The 24931-nt window shown below is 51.9% G+C and overlaps 2 protein-coding genes across 27 annotated transcripts in view; one reads left to right on the forward strand and one right to left on the reverse strand.

The window, feature by feature from the left end:
- Positions 1 to 21170, reverse strand: part of STRN4 (striatin 4) — a 29030-nt gene extending 7860 nt beyond the window's left edge. Inside the window, exons 1-10 of one of the 2 annotated variants that reach the window (XM_050928449.1) lie at positions 20864 to 21170; positions 12281 to 12384; positions 11440 to 11513; positions 11060 to 11138; positions 8225 to 8425; positions 7185 to 7341; positions 5577 to 5727; positions 3373 to 3486; positions 2965 to 3080; positions 71 to 246 (exon numbers count right to left, since the gene is read on the reverse strand). In XM_050928449.1, the coding sequence (XP_050784406.1) occupies positions 71 to 246; positions 2965 to 3080; positions 3373 to 3486; positions 5577 to 5727; positions 7185 to 7341; positions 8225 to 8425; positions 11060 to 11138; positions 11440 to 11513; positions 12281 to 12384; positions 20864 to 21082 (1391 nt within the window). In that variant the 5' untranslated portion in view covers positions 21083 to 21170. Of the gene's footprint in view, positions 1 to 70; positions 247 to 2964; positions 3084 to 3372; positions 3487 to 5576; positions 5728 to 7184; positions 7342 to 8224; positions 8426 to 11059; positions 11139 to 11439; positions 11514 to 12280; positions 12385 to 20863 lie in introns of both variants that reach the window. The other variant, XM_050928448.1, reaches the window with a different exon arrangement.
- Positions 20783 to 24931, forward strand: part of FKRP (fukutin related protein) — a 28711-nt gene continuing 24562 nt past the window's right edge. For 5 of the 25 annotated variants that reach the window (XR_007770271.1, XR_007770270.1, XR_007770273.1 and 2 more), the window contains exons 1-3: positions 21319 to 21379; positions 21490 to 23490; positions 24180 to 24216. The gene's annotated coding sequence lies outside the window, so the exon portion shown is untranslated. Of the gene's footprint in view, positions 20821 to 21124; positions 21215 to 21250; positions 21270 to 21318; positions 21435 to 21489; positions 23491 to 24179; positions 24217 to 24931 lie in introns of those variants that run through there. The other 20 variants (XM_050928533.1, XM_050928527.1, XM_050928531.1 and 17 more) reach the window with 20 other exon arrangements.

Consider the following 24931-nt stretch of genomic DNA (forward strand, 5'->3'; position numbering starts at 1 on the left):
CTCCCCCACGCAGCGCCTCCTGCTGGCCCTTCTGAGCCTGGCATACTCCCCAGCTAGAGGCGGGGCTTACTTTTTGGCAGCAACCGTCTTCTGGAGGTTCCACAGCTTCAGCGTGCCGTCCTCAGAGGCAGTGACCAGTGCGGACTCCGTGTGGTGGAAAACAAGGGCCCGGATCCCATCATAGTGACTCCGGAGGGTGAACTTGGGATTCCAGGTCTTCTTAAAGGCGTCCTTGCCATCCGACAGCTGGAAAGACAAAACAAGGCCGCGTGAGCACAGCTATGCTCTCCTCCTCCTCTGAGCTGGGCCAAGCCACCTCTCTCCATTTCCAATAAGAACCCCCAACAGGGACCAGCATCCAGGCTACCTCTGCACATCCTCTGCAGTTCTCTGAAAAACATCCACTCAATGCGCAGCGGCTTCAAAAAAGCAAACAGAATGCTGGGAATCATTAAGAAAGGGATAGATAATAAGACAGAAAATATATCGCCTCTATATAAATCCATGGTACGCCCACATCTTGAATACTGCGTGCAAATGTGGTCGCCTCATCTCAATAAAGATATATTGGAATTGGAAAAGGTTCAGAAAAGGGCAACAAAAATGATTAGATAATGGAATAGCTGCCATATCAGGAGAGATTAATAAGACTGGGACTTTTCAGCTTGGAAAAGAGACAATTAAGGGGGGATATGAAAGACTGGTGCAGAGAAAGTAAATAAGGAAGTGTTATTTACTCCTCCTCCTAACACAAGAACTAGGGGTCATCAAATGAAATGAATAGGCAGCAGGTTTAAAACAAACAAAAGGAAGTATTTTTTCACACAACACAGAGTCAACCTGTGGAACTCCTTGCCAGAGGATGTTGTGAAGGCCAAGACTATAACAGAGTTCAAAAAAAGAACTAGATAAGCTCCTGGAGGATAGATCCATCAATGGCTAGTAGCCAGGATGGGCAGAGATGGTGTCCATTGCCTCTGTTTACCAGAAGCTGGGAATGGGTGACAGGGGATGGTTCACCGGTTCTGTTCATTCTCTCTGGGGTATGTGGCATTGGCCACTATCAGAAGACAGAACATTGGGCTAGATGGACTTTTGGTCTGACCCAGTATGGCCATTCTTATGTTCTGCTTGTGAGTGATTATCCCAAGCATTTGCCTGCTTGCTGGCTAAGTACCACACCTGTCTTAACTACATTGGGTCCTTATATAGCCTCCATCCCTGTGGTTTCAGAGCACCTCACAATATTTATCCTCTCAACACCCTTGTGAGGCAGGGCAGAGCATGGGTATTATTATTATTATTATTGCCTCTGTTCGCACAGCGCCTAGCACATTGTGGCCCTGGCCATGAGTAGGGCTCCTAGGCCCTAACATAATACACCTAATAAATAATAATAATAATTTCACTGATGGGGAAATTGAGGCAGACACTCACTCAAGGTCACAGAGGCATCGTGAGGCAAACTAGGGACTTGAATCAGTCTCCCAAGTCCCAGGCAAGAATCATAACTGCTGAGCCATCGCTCCTCTCAACACCAACAGGTTCAGTTACACACTTTTGCTGATGCCAACAGCAACGTGGCTTTTTATGGAATCATGGAGCTGCAGGGCTGGAAAGGATCCCAGGAGGTTCTCCAGTCCACCCTCCTGCACTGCAGCAAGGTTGAGTTTACCTCCTGTCTGGCCCTGGGAGCCATGCGCTTAGGTCTGGCGCTGGGAATGCTCAGGACAGAGCAGGGGTGGATTAGAACAAAACTCTTGTCAGAAGAGCTAAAAGAGGCAGCAAAGAAACCCAAACTGGCCTTGTACTCCTTCCTGCACTGGAAAACGGCTGCATATTTGGAAGGGAAACTAGCAACCCAGTAGAGACTGGTCATACTGGTATGTTCACAGGCTATGCAGGAGGGTGTTCTGGTGGTCCCACAGGAATCAGAGTCGGCTCCATATGTCCCAGACAGACTCCGAGAAGGCTACAGAGAATTCTTTCCTGGCCGCTGACTGGTGAGTCTTGCCCACATGCTCAGGGTTTAACTGATCGCCATATTTGGGGTCAGGAAGGAATTTTCCTCCAGGGAAGACTGGCAGAGGCCCTGGAGGTTTTTCACCTTCCTCTGAAGCATGGGGCACGGGTCACTTGCTGGAGGATTCTCTGCACCATGAGGTCTTTAAACCACGATTTGAGGACTTCAGTAATTCAGACACAGAACAGGGGTTTGTTACGGGAGTGGGTGGATGAGATTCTGTGGCCTGCATTGTGCAGGAGGTCAGACCAGATGACCAAAATGGTCCCTTCTGACCTTAGGTCTATGAATCTAAGGCCCCGCCCGTAGTCCCCACTAGAGTTCCCATCTGGGGACTGCTAGTAGACACGTCCTGCCTGATCCCAACTGTCTGCCTGGTGCACATGGAACAAGAGGGCATCTGTGTCAGACAGGACCCACTCATGTGGTCTGCCCATCTGTTCCACACCCAGATAAGCTAGTAGCTAGTGTAGCCCCCAGAGCACAGGGGTCCCTGCATGGAACTCCTCCCCCCACCCCGCTAGCACACAGGCAGCTGGCTTCTGCACTAGCTGAGATCCTCAGGTTACTTCCTGCAGCAGGCATTACAACATAGTCCAAGCTGGAGGTGACAGCAGCTAGGTCTGCGGAGAGACACGACTGCTAACTCCAACCAGGGGGTGAATGGGAGGAGATAATCCTGGACACTGCTCTGCCCAGGGACCCCAGGAGGCAGACAGATCCCGATGCTGTGGGGCTCATTAGACTCATCTCAATGGGCAGATGTCAGTGCAAAGGACAGCTGGGTATTAGAGCCTACTGGAATGGGACATACTGGGTGCACGGAGCGGTGCTGTGCCACGGATGCCTGGCACCACAGGCGACACTGAGTAACGCTCACGAAGCCTGGGCTAAGGGCCACCTCAGAAAGCTGGGGCGAGGAAATGACGCTGGCTACTCACGTCACAACTGAGCTCGTTGTCGTTGGTGACGGTCAGGTCTGCCAGGTCCCCCAGACTTACTTCCCCTCCGCCAATGGTGTCCATGATAAACACATCCGAGGAGAAGCCAAGCGACCCTGCTGCAAGGGGAGAAGAGGCAAAGTTCAGGGCTAACTGGAGAGGTGCCAAGTGGAAGTGGGTTTACAACTGGAGGAAAGAAGGTAGTATTCCAAGCTTGAGAAGGGTATGCTGGGGGCACCCCAAGGTGGGAGGTAGTCTGTAGGGCCTCTGTAACTGGGGATTGGCTTGAAGAAGATCTGAGGAACATGACAGCCTGAGCATGATGTACCCCCCCAACTTCTCCCCTCCATAACACAATCCCCGCCCCACAGTCAGAAACAGGAGGGGAACAAAGGGACTAGCTTGTACCTTCATGAGACCTGGGATGATTGGAGATGGCAGATGGAATAGATGGTTTAGGGGGGAGCCCATCAACATCCCGGAGATCGGCAAGCATGCCTTGAAGCTTAACTCTCCGGCTCTCTGCAAAGGAAGGAAAGATGAGGGAGGAAGGTTAAAATCCAGGCCCTGGCAGCGTGGTAAGAAACAGGTAGCTTCTTTGGGACCAGACTCCTAAAATATACTGAGCATGGGTATGCCCTCAGCATTTGTTAGTTCCACTGCTTCCCCTGTTCTTGGTGGAAGTCTTTCATCCAGCCACAGGGGAAAGAGAAAAACGCAAGAAGAGGAATTCATTCAGTGAAGCCCTATGGCCTGTGCTATACAGGGGTCACACTAGATGCTCACAATGGTCCCTTCTGGCCTGGGAATCTACAAAGAGGAAAAGAACCAAAGGAACAGGCCTGAGACCTATTCTGTTCGATAGGGGTTCTTATCTCGCCCTCATCACTGTAACATCAGGGCACCTTTCAGTCACTCAGTAACCGACATCATAACCACCTCTCCCCTGTGGTTCGTTCTATCCCATGAGGGGTGGGGATCATTTGGGTGGGTTGTTTTGGTAAAGTTTTGTTGTTGTTTATTAAAATGTCCATGCTGCTCTGTGTTTCTGTTAGAGAAGCCTGGCTGAAGCAGCGCTCCTGGCACTGAGAGCAAAGGGTGGGCAGATTTCGGATAGTCCTTAGCTCCTGAGGGAGTAGGTTCCGCAGTTTGGTACCAGCCCTCGAGGACAATCTGTCTCCTCTGCAGACAGGCTTTACCCTGATGGTAACAAAGTTCCATGGTGCTGGAGGAACAGCGTCATCAACCAAGCTCCCCACCTTGGAGCCTCTTTTAGATAGGCTGGGCCCAGGTCATGGAGTGCCTTAAAGATAAGGACCAAGACCATGAACTAGATTCAATTTCGACAAGTTGCCAGTGTAGGGGGCAGAGGACAGGTGTAACATGCTCACGGCAGCCAGCATTGGAGCCGAAAACTGCCTTCGACTCATGGTTTGAAACTGATGATGCCCATTTAAAAGGAAAGCTTTCCTTCCAGGATGGGACACTGCATGGCCCATTGCAGCCGGGAGGAAAATAGTGTGTTAAATTCCTGAGAACACAAGGTTATAGCAGCTCGAGGGTCACTGGGGGGGGGGGGGGGGGAGAGAGAGAGAGAGTGTGGGGGGGTGGGGGAAGGAGGAATGTTTCATGCCATCCAAGCCTGCAGAGGAAGTGCAGCTGCTCGGTGCTTTCCTGCTGAAGGCTGGTTGAGGGCAGCCTCGAGGGGAAAGTAGGATCATCCCTACCGGATGATGGGAACAGGGGCTGCTGCTAGTAATGTGCTTGTCAGGAAGTCTGCGTTTCCCCTCTGAAAGTTCAGAGCACAGCTGCAGGAGGAAGGGGGCAGGGAACCCCACATCCCTGCAGCAGAGATGGGGAGTCAGAGGCTCTATCTTGCTAGAAACCTTCCCCAGTTTGGGAAGTTAAACAGGAGTTTGCAGTGTGACCCAGCAGTAAAGTGCACAACACATCCTGGGGAGTGGGAAGTGTGTACAAGGATCCTAGGGAAGGGAAGCGACAGCTCCTCTTTACAGGGCTCTTGGGATTTACATTCAGTACTAGGCACCATGGTCCCGGGAGGATATGAACGATCCAGAGGGAGTTTGACAAACAGAAATGATCCAGGAAGTGGCTGAGAGTAGAGGAATTCTTCTTCCCGACTCCTAGCCTTCCTTCTCTAATCACTAGACCCCCACTTCCCTACCAGAGATGGGGGTAGAACCTGAGTCCCAGCCCCCCTGGGCCAGCCATTATATTGCAGTCCTTTCCCATAGCCAGAGATAGAACCCAGGCATCCTGGCTCCCAGCAGCCACGTGCTCTGTGCACAGCTTGGCTAAGCTACGAGGAAGCTGTAGGGGAGACAAGTCACTAGCTGCATATACATGAAGGATGTCACCATACAGGTGGGTGGGGAATTCCTTTGGATGACACACGCATGTAAGCTGTAGCAATCAAGGGTTAACGTGGGCTGTAAGGAACTGGGAAAAAATCTCCCCCAGGGACATGCAGAGAAGGGGGCAGGAGAAGTGGGTAGCCCCATCGCACGGACACACAGAACCAGACTAGAGGGCTCCGTCCTGCGGGGATGGCTGCTGGGAGCTCTAGGATTCTATCCACACACTCCCATTACCGAGCTCGTTCCCGTCCCCGGTGCGCCGGGCGTCCCCGGAGCCCTCGCCGTTCTCCCCAGAGCCCAAGAAGTCAAACTCGTTCAAGGCATCCTCAGAGTCTTCATCATCCTCCTCATCCTCCACTTCAGGCATCAGGGGCTTTGTGGCAAGCTGGCAACATAGACTGGAGAGAGTTAGCCTAGGGTGGGGAGGGCTCCAAATCTAGTCTGCTCCCCGCAGCCTGGGGACACAACGCGGAGACATCAGCCCACAGGACTGATAGATCCAGACTTGGGATGGGGTCCAGGGAGATTCTGTTTAACACAGAAGGACTGGGGGAGGAAGATCCGAGACAGTGGGCAAGGAAAGCCATCATTACTGGTTAGTTAGGGCTGGGCACATCTTCACACGTGGGAAGGATGCTGCCTTTCTCCAGGCGGAGTGCTTAGGGGGAGCAGTGTGCACATAGGGCTTCAGTCACTAAAGGGTTAACTGTTCTATACAAGGCCAATAGCCGCTCATATGCACGAGCACAGCGCAGGGCTCTGTGCATGTGTATTAGGACACGCGTGTGCACCGACATTAACATGGCGTAGGGCTTCTCTGGCTGTCCCATTACCATGCGCCCAGATTGACTGCTGGGGTGGCAGGTCCCTCACATTGGGGCAGGCTGGGAAGGTGAAGTCATTTCAGGCATCGCCGTGTTATGGCAGCGAGGATCAGACCACCCCTCTGCAATCTCTGCCACACAGCTGTTGCTGTAGCACGGATCTCATTAGAAGCCAGAGATACTTGATCGGTAGACAGGAGACATGGGAACCCTGCAGAAGAAACCACCACTCCCCCATCAGCAAGGGAAGGGGAACCAAGAAAGAGGGTATATGAAACAATGCTTAGAGCACAGGGGCAGCCAGAAGTCCTAGGTTCTAATCCCACCTCTGGGAGGAGAGGGTGTCTAGTGGTTAGAGCAGGGTAGACTGCTGAGAATCAGGACTCCTGGGTTCTACTCCTAGCTCTGTCATTGCTCACCATGTGACTGGGCACGTCACTTCCCTGCTCTGTGTCTCACATCCCCCATCTGAAAAATGGGCAAAATGGTGGTGCACCCCGCAGGACAGAGTGTGAGGATTAATTAAAGAACTTTGAGATCCTTGGATGAAAATGCTAGTGGAAGGCCAAGAATTATCATTGCTGGAAACTTTCATGTACAGCTCCCACCACCCACAGTAGGGGACAACTTCCTATCTGGCTGCCAAGGCAAACACAGGAGCATCTGATCATTATGTTACTTGTCCATTTATAGCACTCTTCTGCCTAGGCTTATCAAGCACTTTACAAAGTCGAGTGCGTATTAACCTTGTTATACAGCTGGGGAAAACAGAGGCACATGGACAGGATTGGCCCATGGCCACGCAGTGAGACAGTAGTAAAGCCAGGAACAGAGCCCAGGAGTCCTGACTCCCAGTGAATCCTTGTTCTAACCAATCCACTACACTCTCCTCTCAGAGAACCCAAGAGCTCTGATGCCCAGCCCCTGCCATCAGAAACCTATTGGGAGTGCTTGTTAGAGTGGCCCAGGACATGTTCATGTCTGAAATGGGACATTCTCCTGTCCTCATAAGACCTGCCTTTACTCGCTGTTTCTTGTGCTGCCGCTGGGTCTCGAGCGGAAGGCCTTCCAGATCTTCCTCTTCATCGCTGTCCTCGTCCTCGCAGTTCTGGAGGAAGGGGATTTTCTCCATCACCGAGCTGCTGATCCGGTCTTGTGTCTCCTTTCCAGCATTCCTGCCAGATGCAGTCGATACCAGGCCAGCGTTAGAGAGCGAGGCTGCACTGCGACCCCCTCGACCCAGCATGGCCCACTGGGCAGAGGGAAAGGAGAGCAGGTGCACTGTGGAAGTCGGGGAGAAGGGACAGAAACCTCCCTGGTTCAGGGCCCTAGTTGAGTTCTAACTGACTCCATGGACAGGTAATGCCATAGGTGTCTCCTGTCACACCTTCCTCTGAAGCCGCTAGGACCAGCCACTGAGGATCCTGCTCCGCTTCCTATGCTAGAAGATCTCCACAGCCCAGATGTTCCTCCCATGGCACCCTGCAGCTGGATATCAACACTTCAGCAGCGAACAGATGCACATCCCATTGGGGACGAGACACACCATGCAAAACCCCTCAGTGGGGGCAGCTCCCCCATACCAGGCCAACTTCAGGCAAAGTGCTATCTAGGCAGCATGCCCCCTTTCTACCAAGCAGAATCAGGGCCAAGACCCCTCCCTGCAGCGGGTGTATCCCCCTCTACGCAGTGCATCACCTGTCTCCCCTAACAGCCAGACTCTGGGTTGAATGCATCCAGCAGAGACACCCCCCCCACCCCCACCCCCCTTTCCCCCCACCAATCAGAACCCCCCCATCCAGCAGAGACCTACCCTGCCCCACAAGACACTCCAGGTTGGAACTCCCCTCCCCTGCCAGCCAGATCCCCATCCATCCATCTAGCAGAGCAACCCCTTCCCTAGCAGCCAAACTCCATCCATGCAGCAGCCTGTGAGACAACCCTCAGTGAAGAGAAGCACGCAGCCCCTGATATAACTCAAGAGGAGGCATAGAACAGCGATGCCCCTTACAGGAGGGAAGCAAGATGCATGGACAGGACAGATGGCTGTCCACTCACCTTTTAATCTGTTCCTCGATCTGTTTGACAAGCAACGACTCGCCCCCGTTCAGCCCAGTAGGGCCCGGAGCGGGGCCCAGCCCCAAGTCGTTGGGCTCCACGGTGCCGTTCAGCTCCACGGAGCAGCGGCCCAGGAGGGAGCGCACTCGCTTGGAGCGCATGTCCAGGATGGTGTCTGTGTAGCCCACTTCTTCCAGGTACCTGCGGGGAGGGAGAAAGGCGAGCTGAGAGCGAGAGCGCAGGGCAGGACATCATAACACTCTCGGTCTGCGGATCTCCAAGCACTTTAGAGACATTGCGGGTCAGAAATCTCTCCAGAGCCGGCATGGGAAAGGGACTGCTCCAGGTCAGCAAAGCAGACCCGACAACTTCACCCTCGCAGCCCTGTGCTCTCCCTCACTTTGTCCGTGATGCCAAGCAGGCGGCACAGACTTAGAGGGCGTGGGGGAGGCCCAGGTAGATCCTCCGAGTCCCTCTCTGGAGGAGGGTGCAGCATGATAGTCCTCCACACTGCCAGCAGCATTTGAGCCTCAGAGGGTGGTGGCTCTCCCAGCCAGAGGGCAGATGCCACATTAAAGGGAATGTAGCTGCAGAGAGGAAGGGTGGGCCTGTGCATAAGGCACAGGGCTGGGAGTCAGGAGAACTGGGTTCTATCCCCTCAGCACCGCCACAGGCTTGCTGGGTGACCTCGGGCAAGTCACTTGAGCTCTCAGCGTCTCAGTTCCCACCCGGTACACATGGGGATAATGCTATTGAACTGATGGCCGGAGGACTGGGACACTAGTGCGTGGGATCCACATGGAACCTGAACTTACCACCCAAGCTACATATGGAGCAATGACAAATTCCTCATCTGCAAAGGGAGCGTGCTGCACTGTCAGGACAGATCCACCCTCCACTAACGCCCCAAAGAAGATTTGACTGCTGAGGCGCTTGGGCTACAGCTATGGTTTAGTCCAGGTGAGGTCATATAAAGAGGGGTCCTCCCCCCATGCTCTACTGCAGGGTATTTTCAACTTGCTGCGTAACTGTACCCCATGCCCTGGCAGCTGCAAAGGCGGCAACCAAAAGCCTTCAGAGTTGATGAGGAGTTGATGAGGACATGTACTATTTAGGTTCTATGCTGTGTCAGGAGCGCCAGGGAGTCCAAAGTCTGGGCAGGGCATTTTTGCATCCTTGTGTATTTCAGAGACCAAAATAAATAAAACTGTAACCCAAATGGCACCAGAAGAGGATGATCAATAGCCAGAAAGAACAGCTTAGAGAGCTGTGAACTGTCCCTTTCATCTCAGTGGAACGTTAACTCTGGAACATACTGATGGCATGTCAAATGTCAATGCCGACTGTTTCATTGCTAATGATGTTATGCATCTCCACTGGAGTTGGATGAGTTTCATGGGGCTAATTTCAGGGGAGGGGTATAAGGGTATTCAACATGCCACTCCCCAATTTAAAGACACTTGTGCAAAAGGGGGAGGGAAAGATGATGCAACCCTTCCGTGGCACCTTAAGCCACCCCTGGAGTCCCCTGTTATATTCTACAAAGCTGCTGCATGTTATCAATGCAAATATCTGCAGCACAACAGAAAGTCCAGCTCTGACAGAGTAAACTCAATTAAGCTGAGTATTACTAGTCCCAGACGATTCTGTACTGACCAAAGTTGAGACAGTGAAGGGGATGAAGACTCGGGGGGGGGCCAGGGGAAGCAACTGAGACTGTGTAGTTTAGTCCTAGGATGTCTGCTGCAGAACTGAGGAGGATTGTGCCCCATAGCACGTGGGATCTTGGTTACAAAGAGTTCTTAGAAGAATGGTCACTAGACTGTTAGTGGATAAAACAGAGGCGATCGGCAGGGTTTACGTTTGGTTCTACAGGAATTGCTCCTCATGGATCAGCACCTGCCAGCGCTGTTCTGACGCCCGATTGTGACAACCCAGCTCCTTTAGCCTACGAGCTATTTTCTCTATGTTTATACAGGATCTAATTCAATGGCACCTTGCCAGGTCTGGCCTCTAAGGGTACGCGGACATGCCCAAGCTAGCTTTGATCTAGCGAGATCAATGCTCTCTCAAGTAACGATAGCAGTGAAGTCACAGCAGCATGGGCGGCTGCATGAGCTAGCCCTGCCCGCTTGGGTACTCACTCGCGTGGCCACTGCCCATCCTGGGGCAGCTTCATGGCTGCTGTTACTCGAGCTAGCTTGGGTATGTCTACACCTGCCGCATTCACACCTCCAAACTGCAGTGTAGACAGACCCTAGGGGCTAGAGCAATAGAAATATCACGTAACACCAGCTAGGGCAGAGATGAGAATATTCCCATTTGCTGCGTCGATAGTGAGGGCGCGGGGAGCAGGGCACAACTCTTTTACCAACCTCACCTGGAATAGCTTGAGATTAAATCCATGGGGCCCTGACGGTCAGGGCTTTGCAAAGGGTGCAGAGCGCAGGCATATTCCAAAAGGCATGGACCTGTACTGACAATATTCAAAGGAAAATCACCCTCCCCCCGACAGAAGTGCAATTGCCTCTGGGATGCAGCAGAGCAGGTGTTTAACAGCACAAACCAATGCTGTCATACCCAACTGAAACAAACGGGGAATTCAGAGAGGCAGAGTGGAATTGTCCAGTATGGAACAGGCCAGGACACTGGGATTCATGCTCCTGTGGTAAGTTCTAAGAGCTACAATCAAAGTAAATCTCGCCTGGAGAATCATCCTAGGGACTCATCCAATTCCTCCTTCCCCTGTGCCATCACAGTTCCCCATTTGCCCACTTTCCCCTAGGGGCTCAGCTCCTGAGCCTCGGCCCCTCCCAGGAGGCTCTTCATACTCACTGTCGGAGCAGCTGGCGCCCTTCTTTCCACACCAGTGGGTTGCTTTCCAGTGAAGTTGTTTCCGCTGGGCCATTGGAAACTGAGAGGACAGTAAAGAAAGGGTGTCAGTGACGCACACCCGGCATGGGGATCCCATTCTGGCTTCAGCACCAGCTTTTCCGTAAGTCACCCACGGCCCTGGAGCAGCCTCAAACCCAAGCCCTCACCTGTCAGTGCCAAGCTAACCCCTTGGAAAGAATCTAACCCTGAGATCACGAGTTCATAGTATCCCACATCCCAGCTATATGCAATCACAGAAATCATGTCTGTATCCATGAGCAGGGGACTGGGCAGAACATTTAAAACACCATCGGTATGAGAGCACTCGCATGGTACAATACCTGGTTCTGACAGATCTGCTCTCTTCTCCCCTTGGTTCAGTTCGGTTCCAAACTTCAGCTTGTGGTATTTTGACCTTGAACAAATGTGGAAAAGCGAAGTTTGAAGTGAACCTAAAGCAACTGAGGCAACGCATGATTTCCATATTATGAGGGGGAAACTGAGACACAGACGTGTGAAGCAACATGCCTATGGTCATACAGTGAGTCTGCTCCAATCACTCCTCAGAATGGAGACGAGGACCCGGGAGTCCTGACTCTCCGTGCACCCCTGCTCTAACCACCTGGCAATCCTTCCCCTTGGAGCTTGGAATTGAACCCAGGAGTCATAGCATGTGCTTCTCTGCTCTCATCTTGTCTAACCTCTAGAAGGCCAATGCATCCTTCCAGACCAGAGTCAGACACGACCATAGTCTGGCTCCTTCATGATTCCCTAGGCTCTACCCAAGAGCCAGTAACACCCCAGTGTGTGGCCGTGTGTGTATATGAGCTGGGGGAGGGTGGCAGGAGGATGGGGGGTGGCCATGCGCCCATCACCGTTCAGAAACCCTTGCAGCTGGACTCATGAGACGGCAGTAGCAGAAGATTTCAAGGGATCACAACTGATGGCTGAGACTTTCATATCCTAACCCTGGTGACCTAACAGACTACAGGGCCCTCTCTGAAAGTGAAGGGCCCTGCACTTGTTCTGCTGCTGGAAAATATGAAGCCGGGGGAGTCTGCCTGGGAGGGGAAGTTTCCAAGGATCCCCCGAAACGTGGGGAGTGACAAGCAGGCCAGCCCACTCCCCAAAGCCACCGCCCTCCCGGGTGTTCCCATTTCCTCTAGCTGCCACATTTCTTACCTCTCTTGCTTTAAGGCATACTCCAACATTTTTATCCTGCGCACAAGGTCTGTCTTGAGGTTTTCTTGGCCCTTCCTCTCTCCCTGCAGAAATGCCACTTGGGCCTGTAGGAACAAGAACCAAACCCAAGATCAGTCAGGTCCCGTAAGGGCTTGGAGCGCAGGTTGTTGGCTCATACCCATGCTGCCCTAACGTGCTTGGAGATCCCCATATAGGAAGTGCTAGAAATGAGTAAAGGATGATTATTTTTTTACTTATTCCAGCAGAACCCAAAAAACAGTGCCAGTTATACCAGCCCAGCTGCCTGTGTACGGCGCCAACATTCCCAATCAGTGCAGGGCGTAGGCTCTAATTTATTCAGCCACTTTCATCCGAGGATCTGAAAGCAAATCACCCCCTGTAACACAGGATGCCTCACAGCTCCCTGGGGAGAGCTGAAGCCATTATTCTTCATTTTACAGATTTACCAAGAGGCGCAGTGACCAGCCCAGAATCCCATAGATAGAAAAGCATGAGCAGAGTCTCAAATTGAAAACAAGAGTCCTCATTCCCAGCTCCCCCACCACCACTCTAACCACTAGCCTCCACTCTGGTCTAGTCCACAGAAGATTTTAACCACACTTATCACCGTAGTATATGAGTGCCTTCCAGCAGCGCATCATGACTACACATCGGTCATGTGCTGGTCTCTGCTCTTCTCTTGAGAGAGAGAAGCGCTGTGCAGTGGACTGTCTGGTTTTGATAGGAGTGTCTCTTTTCTTTTAATATATAGGTACTTGTTGCTGTGTTTTTATAGAAGGCAGGTCCAAGAAATGTTCCTTGCAGTTGGAGTGGAAGGTGGTGAGGGTTACGATAATCCTTAGTTCCTGGGCGAGTTCGGGCTACAGTCTCAGATCACTCCTAGAGACGGCTCTGTCTCCTGCATGGACTATCTCTACTCTTATTGTTGAGAGTCCATTGGGCCAGAGGAGCAGAGATGTTGACCACAGCCTTTCCGGGAGCTTTAGATGATCTTTTAGATATGTTGGGCCCAGGCCACCTGGTGTTTTGAAGATAAGGACCAAGACCTTGAACTTAATTCAGTATGCTCTAAGAAGCAAGTAGAGAGAGTGGGGGACAGGTCTGATGTGCTTCAGAAGCTGTGTTGCTGAGGACACATACTGACACGTTCTATACTAGTTGGAGTTGCCTAAATGCTGAATTGGGAGTAGAACCCTCTTCTCTAACTCACCCGACCCCACCCAGAGGTGGGCATAGAACCTAGACATCCTGACTCCCAGCCCTGATGCTCGACCCCACTCCCTCTAGGTGGGAACAGAACCCAGGAGTCCTGACTTCCAGCTCCCTTGCCCTAACCACAAAACCATCCTTCCCCTCCCATGTCAGTGCCAAAACTCTGATAAAAACAACAGGTCAATTTTCCTGCAGGTGCATCTCTGACTTCAGTGGCATCAGGCAGCAAATGCCGGGGCGGACTCAGCCCAAGGCACTGCAAGGCATCCACAACATCTCCCTCGTCCATCTCTTTCACACAGCAGCAATCCAGCTAATTGCAGACCTGCCCACTGCTGGGCAGCAGCCGCGAGGAGCTCACTCCACTACTCATGCTCCATTGCATTTGAGAGACTGCTCCACTTTGGACTGAGCTCGTGTGTGTACTTTCTCACCCTTCTACAGCAATTTAACCCAATCACAAAACATTTCCATCACTTAATGACCGTCTGTTGGCTTAAGCCACGGGAATCTGCACCATATGCCAAACTGCCTGACAGCTCCTAAGGCCAGATTGCGAGCTGGCTCCACCATCTGCCAGCTGACACCTTCTTAAACCCCCTACCCCAACCACCAGTCTATGAACACAGATATTCTGCTTATTAGCCAGATTTCCGATCCGACATGCTCCCATCAGTCAAACCCTGTCCCAGCAAACAGTGATGCTAAGCACCTGTTACAGATTCATTTCCAATCATTTAACTCATGGCATATGCCCAGCTTTCTGAGCTTCTAACGTCAGCTACTTGCGCCCAACGCTCTAGGGTAGCAGAGTCGAACCCCAAAGGAGCCCTGTTGCCATCTATGTAGGGATCATTCCCATCTCCTCCACAACCTCTCTCTCCTGCTGGCCATGTACCTGCTCAGATGAACTTGGAGCCTTCTCTGGCTACAAGAATTGAACTAGCTCAACTCAGCCTGCCTTCACATACCACCGTGCAAGGATCAAGACTAGAATTCCCTTCGCAAACATAACCGACCTTAGAGTACCACCATCTAGTGCAGTGTTTCCCAAGCACTGGGTCACAACCCCCATGAGGGGGAAGTGCGGAGGATCGTGAGGCATTGAAATTTTTATTACGATCTAAAGCAAGGAAGAGCTCTCTTGCTACCCCACTTTCCACATCCTCGGACCCTTCAAGGTCACGTGTTCTCTGTTGAGCTCTCGAAACACACACAAATCAATTACTCAGCCTCAGTAGCAATATATATTTTTAATCTAACTTTTATAGTAAGCGGAAGAGGGTGGCAAAAAGTTTTAACTTCAGATAAGGGATTGCCAACTTGCAAAGGCTGAAACTCTAGTCGAATGGAACGAACACAGGACTAGGAGTCGAGGAAGCTGAAGGCCTCGTCCTGGCTCTGCCACTGACTCACAGGGACTTCAGCAAGGCCCTTCCCTTTTTGGTGCCTCAGTTTCTCAATCTGTACAGTGTGGATAATGATACCGACCAACCTCACTAGAGGTGGGGGGTGGGGAAAGAGCACTTTGCGGATGGAAAAGGTCTGTGCTAACCACTGCTCAGAGACTGGGTCAAGGGACACCTTCCAGTGTGTGCCCGTACACTCATTCCTAAAGAGCTTCCACTTCCCACAGCAACTCCTAGGGAACCTAACTTAACATCATAACTTCTTGGCCTGCTTAACCCTATGTGAGTTCTGGGGAAGTATAAAAGTCATAGAGTTTGCTGAATTGAGACAAAGATTCTTGGCCCATCACACTCGACCCCACAAACCAACCCGCAGGTTAATGCAATCGCTCTCAAGGAGCCTATGACCCACAGGGACTGCTCAAAATACTTCACAGATCTTACTAGGTTGAAAGATTTCATGAAGGCAAAAATGTTCAGATTCCTACTTCTTGGAGTCCACATGCACACTGGCCAGCTTGAACCTTTTTTTTTTTTAAAAGGCTGAAGCCTTGAAGAAACAGCAGTGCAGTTCTAACAAAGATGACATCAAAGTATGCTAAACAACATGCAGGTAACCAAGGCTACAGCGTACTTCGAGTGCCTGGTGTAGAATAAATAATTCCATTTAGGAAGGAGATTGGTACTTCACTTGTTAGACTAAGGAAGTTCCCTGGTTAAGAAAAAAAAAAAAAGTTAGTAAGATGGAGTTAAGACTGAGAAAGTATTTGAAGAAGGAAAAATGTGAACACCACTATAGTTTTACGTAGTCCTGTAGAAAACCAAGGAATTTCAAGCTGACGTCTAAAATCAATCAACTGATAATTTCCATACAGGCCTTTCAATTAAGATCCCAAACAGCCTTAACCCTGTTCACCTGTATGTCCCATTTTGTGTGTCTGTTATGAAAGGTCTGAAGAGATAAAAGCACAGCAGTAACACAAACTGTTCTCTCTGACAACACATACCTTGGAATTCCCACCAGGAATGTGGGAAACTAGACAGGCCCAAAGCAATGGGACTTTATGGAAGGACTTTCAGTATGCAACCTTTGAACCAGAATGTCTTAAGCCATGCCCACCTCTTACACTGCCGAAGCCACGGGTTTGTGAGCTGTAATATACGTCCTTTCCTAGGAGCAGCAGGGCCAACGTAAACATAGAGCATTAAAATGGGTGCCTTTAGTGGGGCAATAGAAAGTTGCACTGAAGCATGGATAGGCCTGTGCTACAGTTAGCAGACGAGGTCTGCAGGAAGGCCGGAAGTTGCAACCTTCCTTGGGCAACAATCCAGAAGCTCTATTATGCAAAGGTTTCTTTGCAAATGCTGCCACATGACACCACTGCGTGGCCAATTCATGCACCAGCTGCACTGGCATATGAGAACGCAGGTGAAACCCACCGAGCAATAAAGGATCACTAGCTAAATCTGTCTCCTTAAGGATGTGTAAGCGAGGCACAAGCTGAAGTGATGCAGTTAATATTGTTTGAGGGACTTTTCATGTGAATTGCCAAGCTATCTTGAATATTTATCTGGTCCGCATCACCATACTATCTGAGTGCCACACAATCTTTACGCGTGAGGGAGGGCAGTGCTATTAGGCCCATTTTACAGATGTGGAACTGAAACACAGAGAAGCAAAGTGACGTGCCTATGTTCAAACAGGATGTTTGGGGTGCAGCAGGAATTGAACCTAGGTCTCCCACAGCCCTGGGTAGGGCTCTAGCTGTTTGCCCATCCTTGCAGCTGTTTTCACGTTCCCTCTTCCACCGCTCCTCATCATGCTCTTCCTGGCTCCTTCCGTCTCCCCTGGAGTCCCAGTTGCCACAAGGATGTGCCCATGATGCTTACAGACACACAGGCTGAGCTCTGATTGTGCTTTTACATGCTTCTCTGCCACAGCGCTCCCTACCCACAGTTATGAAATGCAGGTGGGCAAGAGGATTTGTGGTGGGGTTGATCTCCTCCACCCCATTCTTTTCAGCCACATCCCCGCTCCCTTCAGTAGCAATGCACATTTCCTGTGGCTAGTTAATTCCAGTATCACTGGCTGGGTTCAGAATGCATTGCTTGTTTCCTAGCCCTCATGATAATTCTCTCTCTCTCTCTCTCTTCCAAACAGGAAAGGCTGAGGTCAGAGCTGGCTGGATGAATCCGAAATCTAAGCAGCTGCTGGGAAGTTAGAGTACAAGCATATTATACCAGGCAGAGCCAGCGAATAGCTCCCAAAGATGGTCCCGAAGCATTCTCCCCAAAACATGCTCTTGCTACTTCTAAGAGAAATATCCCAATCCTCTTTCCATCATTCTTCAGCCATTAACCACTCTCCTGGGTAAATGTCAACATTAGCTCTCTCCAGAGCAAGTCCCTCCTCATCCCTGACACTGATATCCATGGAATTACTGAGACCAAGCAATGCTCTCCTGTCTCTTCTCACTTGAGAATGAGATATGGTCAAATGGTCTCCGCATAGGACTAGGAGCCAGAAAATCCCAATTTCTAATCATGGCTCTGACAGCGCCCACAAATACAGAGGAGTCAAGTCACTTCCCAGCTCTGTGCCTCAGTTTCCAAATCCAAGAATATTGAAAGAGTCTCATGGGGAAGTTACAAGGCTTAATGAGTTAATGTTTACAAAGGGGGACAGACAGCACTATAGAAGTGTTGAGCACATGGCAGCACACTCCCAGGGTACCTCCTTCTTGAGAGTCTCATTGTTTGGGCTACAGAGCCGGCATCAGAGTCACAGCCAAGACTGCATCCTAATTCTCCTCTGAAAGCCCCATCTCATCTTCCTCTTGCTGCTTCCTCTTCTTGATCAGTTTCTCTTTCTCCATAATACTGCTGCTGACTCACATGAGTCTCTTCCCTCAAACAAAGGTCTCGTGCAATCTGCTATCCTCCCACCTGTGCCCCTGGACACACCTTCGATTGTATAAGCAATTCTCTATGGTCTTTTTCCTGTTCCACTCATAACCCCTCCTACACAACTCTCCTCAGCCTCACCCTGCAGACTAAAGCCATCTCACTGCTCCCCTAGCATCCAGATCTCATTAAAACTCTCCAGCCAGATTCGGTCTCTCAATCCCTGCATATTCCGTTGCCTGGATACCTACAACTCTGTCCCATCCACTGCCTTTCACCCCACTGCTCACATCAAACCCCACTGCTTGGTTCACTTCAATTCCCCTTGCTATACAGACCAGCTATAGGCCATCATATATACAAGCATGGACCCCAAAAAGCAGTTTATGCCTCAGGTCCAACCAGCTATGAGGATCTGGAAATCTGAAACATATTCTAGGGATGCCTTACAGCCTGAAGCATCCAGCACACATGCCAGAGGCTGGCATCAAGGTCTTCTGATCTGGCACATGATAAGCTACTGCTCTTCACCTCTTCCACCTGTTCTCCATGTGTGAGCAGAGCAACAAAGTGAAGTCAATGAGATCTGGCCAATTTTGTTTGCCTCTCTCCTGTGATTTACAAACCCACCAACGTTCAAGGGGGTAGTAACTCTCTCACCCAGGTGCTGATGAGTACCACCATTCATTCAGACACCCTTTGCCAAGTATCTGAAAGGTCCTCGGCTCACCACCCTTCTCCACTGGTATTCGGGAAGAAGGATTCTCTGTATCTGAGCTGCGGTTTGGGACAGGGCATTCCCTTAACATCTTCAGCACTTATTTCCATCCCAACCAATTCATCCCTCCAACCCTCTGGAAGTGAATTCACCGAATCGTATGCCAGCAATGCCCCTCTGCTATGTACATCGGCCAAACTGGACAGTCACTACAGAAAAGGATAAACGGACACAAATCAAATATTAGGAATGGCAATATACAAAAACCTGTAGAACACTTCAACTTCCCTGGCCACACTATAGCAGACCTTAAGGTGGCCATCCTGCAGCAAAAAAACTTCAGGACCAGACTTCAAAGAGAAACTGCTGAGCTTCAGTTCATCTGCAAATTTGATACCATCAGCTCAGGATTAAACAAAGACTGTGAATGGCTTGCCAATTACAAAACCAGTTTCTCCTCCCTTGGTTTTCACACCTCAACTGCTAGAACAGGGCCTCATCCTCCCTGATTGAACCTACCTCATTATCTCTAGCTTGCCTGCATATATATACCTGCCCCTGGAAATTTCCACTACATGCATCTGACGACGTGGGTATTCACCCACGAAAGCTCATGCTCCAAAACGTCTGTCTGTTAGTCTATAAGGTGCCACAGGATTCTTTGCTGCTTTCACCTGAATTACTAACCCCAGATCCGCTGGCTGTGCTATTCAGAGAAGTTAATGCACTCAACAGCCCTACTCAAGGAAATGTCCATCCCTGGGCACTGTCAGCATTGTTGTTTGGAGAGGTTCCCATTTCCTCCCATCCCTAGAGCTTCAGGGAGAACAGCCCTGCTGGTCTTCATGCCCTATTGAGGGAGATCACAGTCCCCTGTTCCTTAAACAGTATCTCAGGAAAGCGTCATTCCCTTTGCTCCAAACACCAATAACTGGGGAGCTGCTCCTCTTGACCAGACCCATGGAGGCTATTCAGGGAAGTGACCCCCTCCATGGTCTCTATGAGGTGTCCTGCCTCAATTCTCTCTCCCCCCCACCCCGAATGGACTGGATGTTGCCTGTGCCCCCGCCAACAACTCCTTCCCTAGTTGCTATAGGGTTGACAGATGCATGTCCTCCCCCATGCCCTCACCCCAATTCCTTCCCTAGTCCCTATTGGAGGGCAATGGCTACATTTCCCCCCGTGTCACCTCAACTCCTTCTTCCATCCCTCTCGGACAGCAGCAGACATTTCCTGGCCCCTGGCCCAACATTCACCTCAACTCCATTGCTTGTTGCTATCGGGCTGACAACTGCATTTCCTCCCCCCGCAAAAGCTCACCCCAACTCCTTCACTGGTCACTATGGAGGGAACGACAGCCATGTTCCTCCCCCATGATCACCTCAACTCCCTATTGGAGGGTGACAACTGCATTTGCCCCAACTCATTCACTCCTTCCCCATGTGCTACAGGGAGGCAACAGCCACGTACCCCACCCCTCACACTCACCCCAAGCCTCCTCATTCCTTCTGGGACAGCAACAGCCACCAGCCCTAGCTGCAAATAAGGGGGTCCCAATTTTGGGGGGAGACACCCCAATACCAGGCCCACTCAACATCTTCCTCTAATCTCTCACCCCAACTTCTCCTTTCAACGACCTGGTCTCTCCCCAGGCCTAAGCCCCCGCCCCTATGGGGGTCCCCGATCCTGGGGGGGCCTGACACTCCCTCCCCCAAGAAGGGGTCCCCAGTACTGGCGAGTGCTGCCCCTCCGCCCACGGGAGGTCCCGGTCCTGAGGGGACCCTGACACTCCCCCATCCCCCCAAGGGGGGGGCCTGGTCCTGGGGGACCCGACACTCCCCCATCCCCCCACGGGGGGGGCCTGGTCCTGGGGGACCCTGACACTCCCCCATCCCCCCACGGGGGGGGCCTGGTCCTGGGGGACCCTGACACTCCCCCATCCCCCCACGGGGGGGGCCTGGTCCTGGGGGACCCTGACACTCCCCCATCCCCCCACGGGGGGGGCCTGGTCCTGGGGGACCCTGACACTCCCCCATCCCCCCAAGGGGGGGGCCGGTCCTGGGGGACCCTGACACTCCTCCATCCCCCCAAGGGGGGGGCCTGGTCCTGGGGGACCCTGACACTCCCCCATCCCCCCACGGGGGGGGCCGGTCCTGGGGGACCCTGACACTCCCCCAAGGGGGGGCCTGGTGGGGGGGGGCTCTGACCCCCCCCCGGGGTCCCGTCGGCCATTTCCCTCCAAGATGGCGGCAGCGGCGGAGGCAGCGGCGGCCCCGGTAACCGCCCGCGTCTCCCAGCGCCCCGGCCCGGCCCCGGCACCTGCAGCTCGGCCCGCTCGGCCTCCCAGCGGCTCTTCTCGGCCTCGAAGCGGGCCCACTCGTGCTGGATGTAGTGCAGGATGCCAGGCAGGCTGAGCTCGCCGGGCCCGGCCCCCGCGGCCGCCCGACCCGGGGCCTGCGGCGGGGGGGGTGGCGGCTCTGCCCCCGCCGGGCCCGGGGCCTGCTGGGCCCGCACCAGCACCCGCTCAGCCTCCATCATGGATCCCGGCGGCTGCCACACAGGGAGCCGTGCGGGGCGGCACTTCCTGCCAGATAGTGAGCCGCCAGGAAATGGGGCCCGCGCCGCGGGACGGGGGCAGGGAGGGGTTCCCATGGCAACGGGCCCCTCCAGGTAGGCCTGATTCTCCCTGAGCAGGGGGGGTTCCCATGGCAACGAGCCCCTCCAGGTAGGCCTGATTCTCCCTGAGCAGGGGGGGTTCCCATGGCAACGAGCCCCTCCAGGTAGGCCTGATTCTCCCTGAGCAGGGGGGGTTCCCATGGCAACGGGCCCCTCCAGGTAGGCCTGATTCTCCCTGAGCAGGGGGGGTTCCCATGGAAACGGGCCCCTCCAGGTAGGCCTGATTCTCCCTGAGCAGAGGGGGTTCCCATGGCAACAGGCCCCTCCAGGTAGGCCTGATTCCCCCTGAGCAGGGGGGGTTCCCATGGCAACGGGCCCCTCCAGGTACGCCTGCTGCTTCCCCCTGGGGGGGGCGAGGGTTCCCATGGCAACGGGATCCTCCAGGTAGGCCTGATTCCCCCTGAGCAGGGGGGGTTCCCATGGCAACAGGCTCCCCCAGGGTAGGCCTGATTCCCCCTGAGCAGGGGAGGGTTCCCATGGCAACAGGCCCCTCCAGGGTAGGCCTGCTTCACCCTCCTACTGTTCCCACAGCAAGGAGAAGGATTCCCATGGTAACACCCCTCCCTACAGGCCTGCTTTATCCCACCCAGAGCAGGGAGGGAGCAGTTCCCTGGGCAGGCCCCCCATCTGCTCTCCCCCCACACACACACATCCAGACACCCAAAGCATCCAAGAAGAGGTCCATCCAGGGAGGGGTTCCCATGGCAACACCCCCCCCCCCGACTTGCTTCACCCCCCACTCAGAACAGGCTGAGGGGGATTCTCATTACACTGGGGACCCCAACCAAGTTCCCCCTAGAATGGGTCTCTTCTCACCCCTATCCCGAGCAGACAGCGAGAGTTTCCCGTTTCAATGGGGGTCTCGATCAGGCTCCCGCAGGACAGGCCTCTCATCCACCTGTAGCAAACAGGTAGCGATCCCCATGGCAACAGGCTCCTCACCACTGTAAGCACAGTCTCACCCCTGACCTCCACCCAGGACTGCACAGGCCACCCCATTGACAGGCCACCTCCTTCCCAGATCAGTCCCCTCCCCAAAGTACTGTTCTCTCTGCCCCCAGGGCAGATCCCTTCTTAGCACAGAGCTGAAACTTCAGTCTGGTTTGGATGAGGACAAATCAGACTCTGACTCATCTCCCCAACCATACTGCTGGAACATTTGGTCCATCACCTTAGCTCCATAATGGCCCCTATTCAGAGTAGTCACTGTCCTTTCCTCTCAACTATTCAGGATGCTCACCATCTCCTTTCCCCCTCTACCTTCTTATCTAGGGAAATTGTCTGCCTTACCCCAAATCCACCACTGATTGGTGTTCAGGTTTATCAGTGTGCTTTACCTATCTTACCTAGGAGGACTCACAGGGCTGCCTCCAGAAATCTTGAGATTTTTGGCTGTGGCAAAGGAACCAAGTCCAGAAGCCCTATGAAATTGGGGTGGAATAGACATAGAGGAAGCAGAGACATGGGACTCTGTCCAGACATCCTTGGGCCCCACTCTTACACAAATTCACTTACATTCAGGCATCAGTCGTTTCCCCGATTTAAAAATATATAATGTGATGTCAACTTTTTTCTTCTCAAAAGCGAGAAACTAGGAGGAGGAAGATGTAGGTGAGTGGAAAACCTCAGGCATCTTGTTTACAGCCTAGAAAGATGGCCATTTTGAGTTAAAATAGAGACAGACCTTTCAAGACCATAGAAATCCAAGGCCTCAGGAGCGTTGCTGGAAGGAACAGAACACCGACTCAGAAGCTAGGGCTACGAAGCCTATGATCAATGGTTGTTGATTGAATCCCACAATGTTTTATGGCGTTGTGCATTGTGATATGCGTGGAACTCTTACTTGGGGCTTTTGTCTCCCGGTGGAACGTAGGCAGGCGGAGAGGTTGTGGTCATAACTGTCGGGGAGCTGTTTGTAATGGCAGTCATAGAGTCTAATGGTTTGCTTGACTCATCTTGCGTGACTGAGCAGGGGATTTTGACAAGGAGCTGGGAAAGGAGACCAGAGCCAGAAACACACATTCTGGAGTGCTCACTGATGTCACATTTAGCTACAAGCTTTGCCTTATGGAGTACTTTGCTACAATGAAGGTTATTTTCCTGTCAATCATTTTATGTTCTTTTTCACTTCTAGTTCTGGTGAAAGAGGCCAGATTGACAACCCTGGAGACATCCCCACAAGTACAGCACAGACAACTAGAGAACCAGCTCCCTTAAAAACACACTACACTGGGTGCCTTCTTTCTTCCCTGGAGGGACACAGTTTAGAGGTAAGAGGGGGCTCGCTCATTCCTTGGTCTTTGAAGCGGCTTCCCACCTGGCAGCCAATTAGTGCCAGTAGGGATGGGGGAGTGTTGATTTTTTTTTTAATGTGGACATACGTCCACTAGGAGTTGGACTGAGCCCCCCAACTTATTACACACAGGCCAGCGTTTAATGCTATATACTAATAAAATTCCAGCTGATTTCTTCTGGAAACTTTGAGGATTGGATCCCTCTTTTCCAGTACCTTGTTTCCAAGAGTGGGCAGAACAACCTGCTTTAGAGGGCAGAACAAACCCTTAAGCAGACACTTGAGGAATAGCCTAACCATAGAGGAGAAATTCCCCCCGCCCCTCCGCCGTCCCCATGAAAGGTTTGTATCTGCCCAGAAGCAATGGGGTTTATATCCTTTATATATATATATGAGATTATACATATAGTATATATAAGTAATGTATTACATATATCCCTTTTTAACCTATCTAACATAACTATGAACGTTCTTATTATCCATATAAAGTTTGGCTCCAGAAGGTAGGAAGTGTTGGGTCTGAGGTTCTGTTCTGGCCCAACTTTCTGTTTCTGTTCCATTTCCTTATTCCTGTCTGAAAGGAAACAGCATTTTAAAAGAAAGACAGGGCTGGTGAAACACTTTCTAGGTCTTAATTCATCTGACCTGTTTGATTTCTCCTTTCAGGGTCCCCTTTCTCAGGTGTCCCTGGAAGAGAAGGCAGGTAAATATGCTTCCCTCCACATTTCATCTGGATTTTGTGTAGCCTCTCACTCTCATCCTATCTGTTCCTGGACCATTGTGGGGTAGGATGTTTTTAGGGGTGTCTCTGGTGTTCGGGCATCTGTAGGAGGGAGTCAGGACTCCTGGGTTCTACCGTTCCCAACTCTGCTGCTGACTCCCACTGGGCAAATCAGTTCCCATCTGTGTGCCCCAGTTTCAGTGGAGATAACAATGCCTCTCTCCCAGGCAGATTGTGGAGCTTAGTTCATTAACGTCTTTTAAGAACCATGTATTGAAGGTGCTAGAGCAGGGCAAGGGATTATTAAGTGCCTTTTAATATAGCTTTGTCCTTCCCAATTTTACATAGATTCCCCCCACTTACACACATTAGAAATGGAGCAGAGATTAATGCAATGGCTTTTTAACAACTTCAAGCTTATCTAAACCCATCTTCTTAAATGCTGCTTGACACAGGATCTCTTTCAATCCCGCAAAGCAACAGGGGAGGAGACTAAGGTAGGTGGTGCTTATAAACAAGTGATTAAAAAAACTAAACCCATGCTGACAAGATTGCAAGCAACGGAATAGCTACAGAGCCCTGGCTTAACAATGCAACCAGCCCACTAGTGGAAAAGCTTCCCTGAGACCAGGCTTCCCTTGCCGAGAAAACTCAGCTTCAGCCTCCTTGGGGAATCGTAGGCTTTGTCTACATTGCC

This window comes from Gopherus flavomarginatus, chromosome 18 (genome assembly GCF_025201925.1).
Source record: "Gopherus flavomarginatus isolate rGopFla2 chromosome 18, rGopFla2.mat.asm, whole genome shotgun sequence".
NCBI classification, from domain to species: Eukaryota; Metazoa; Chordata; order Testudines; family Testudinidae; genus Gopherus; species Gopherus flavomarginatus.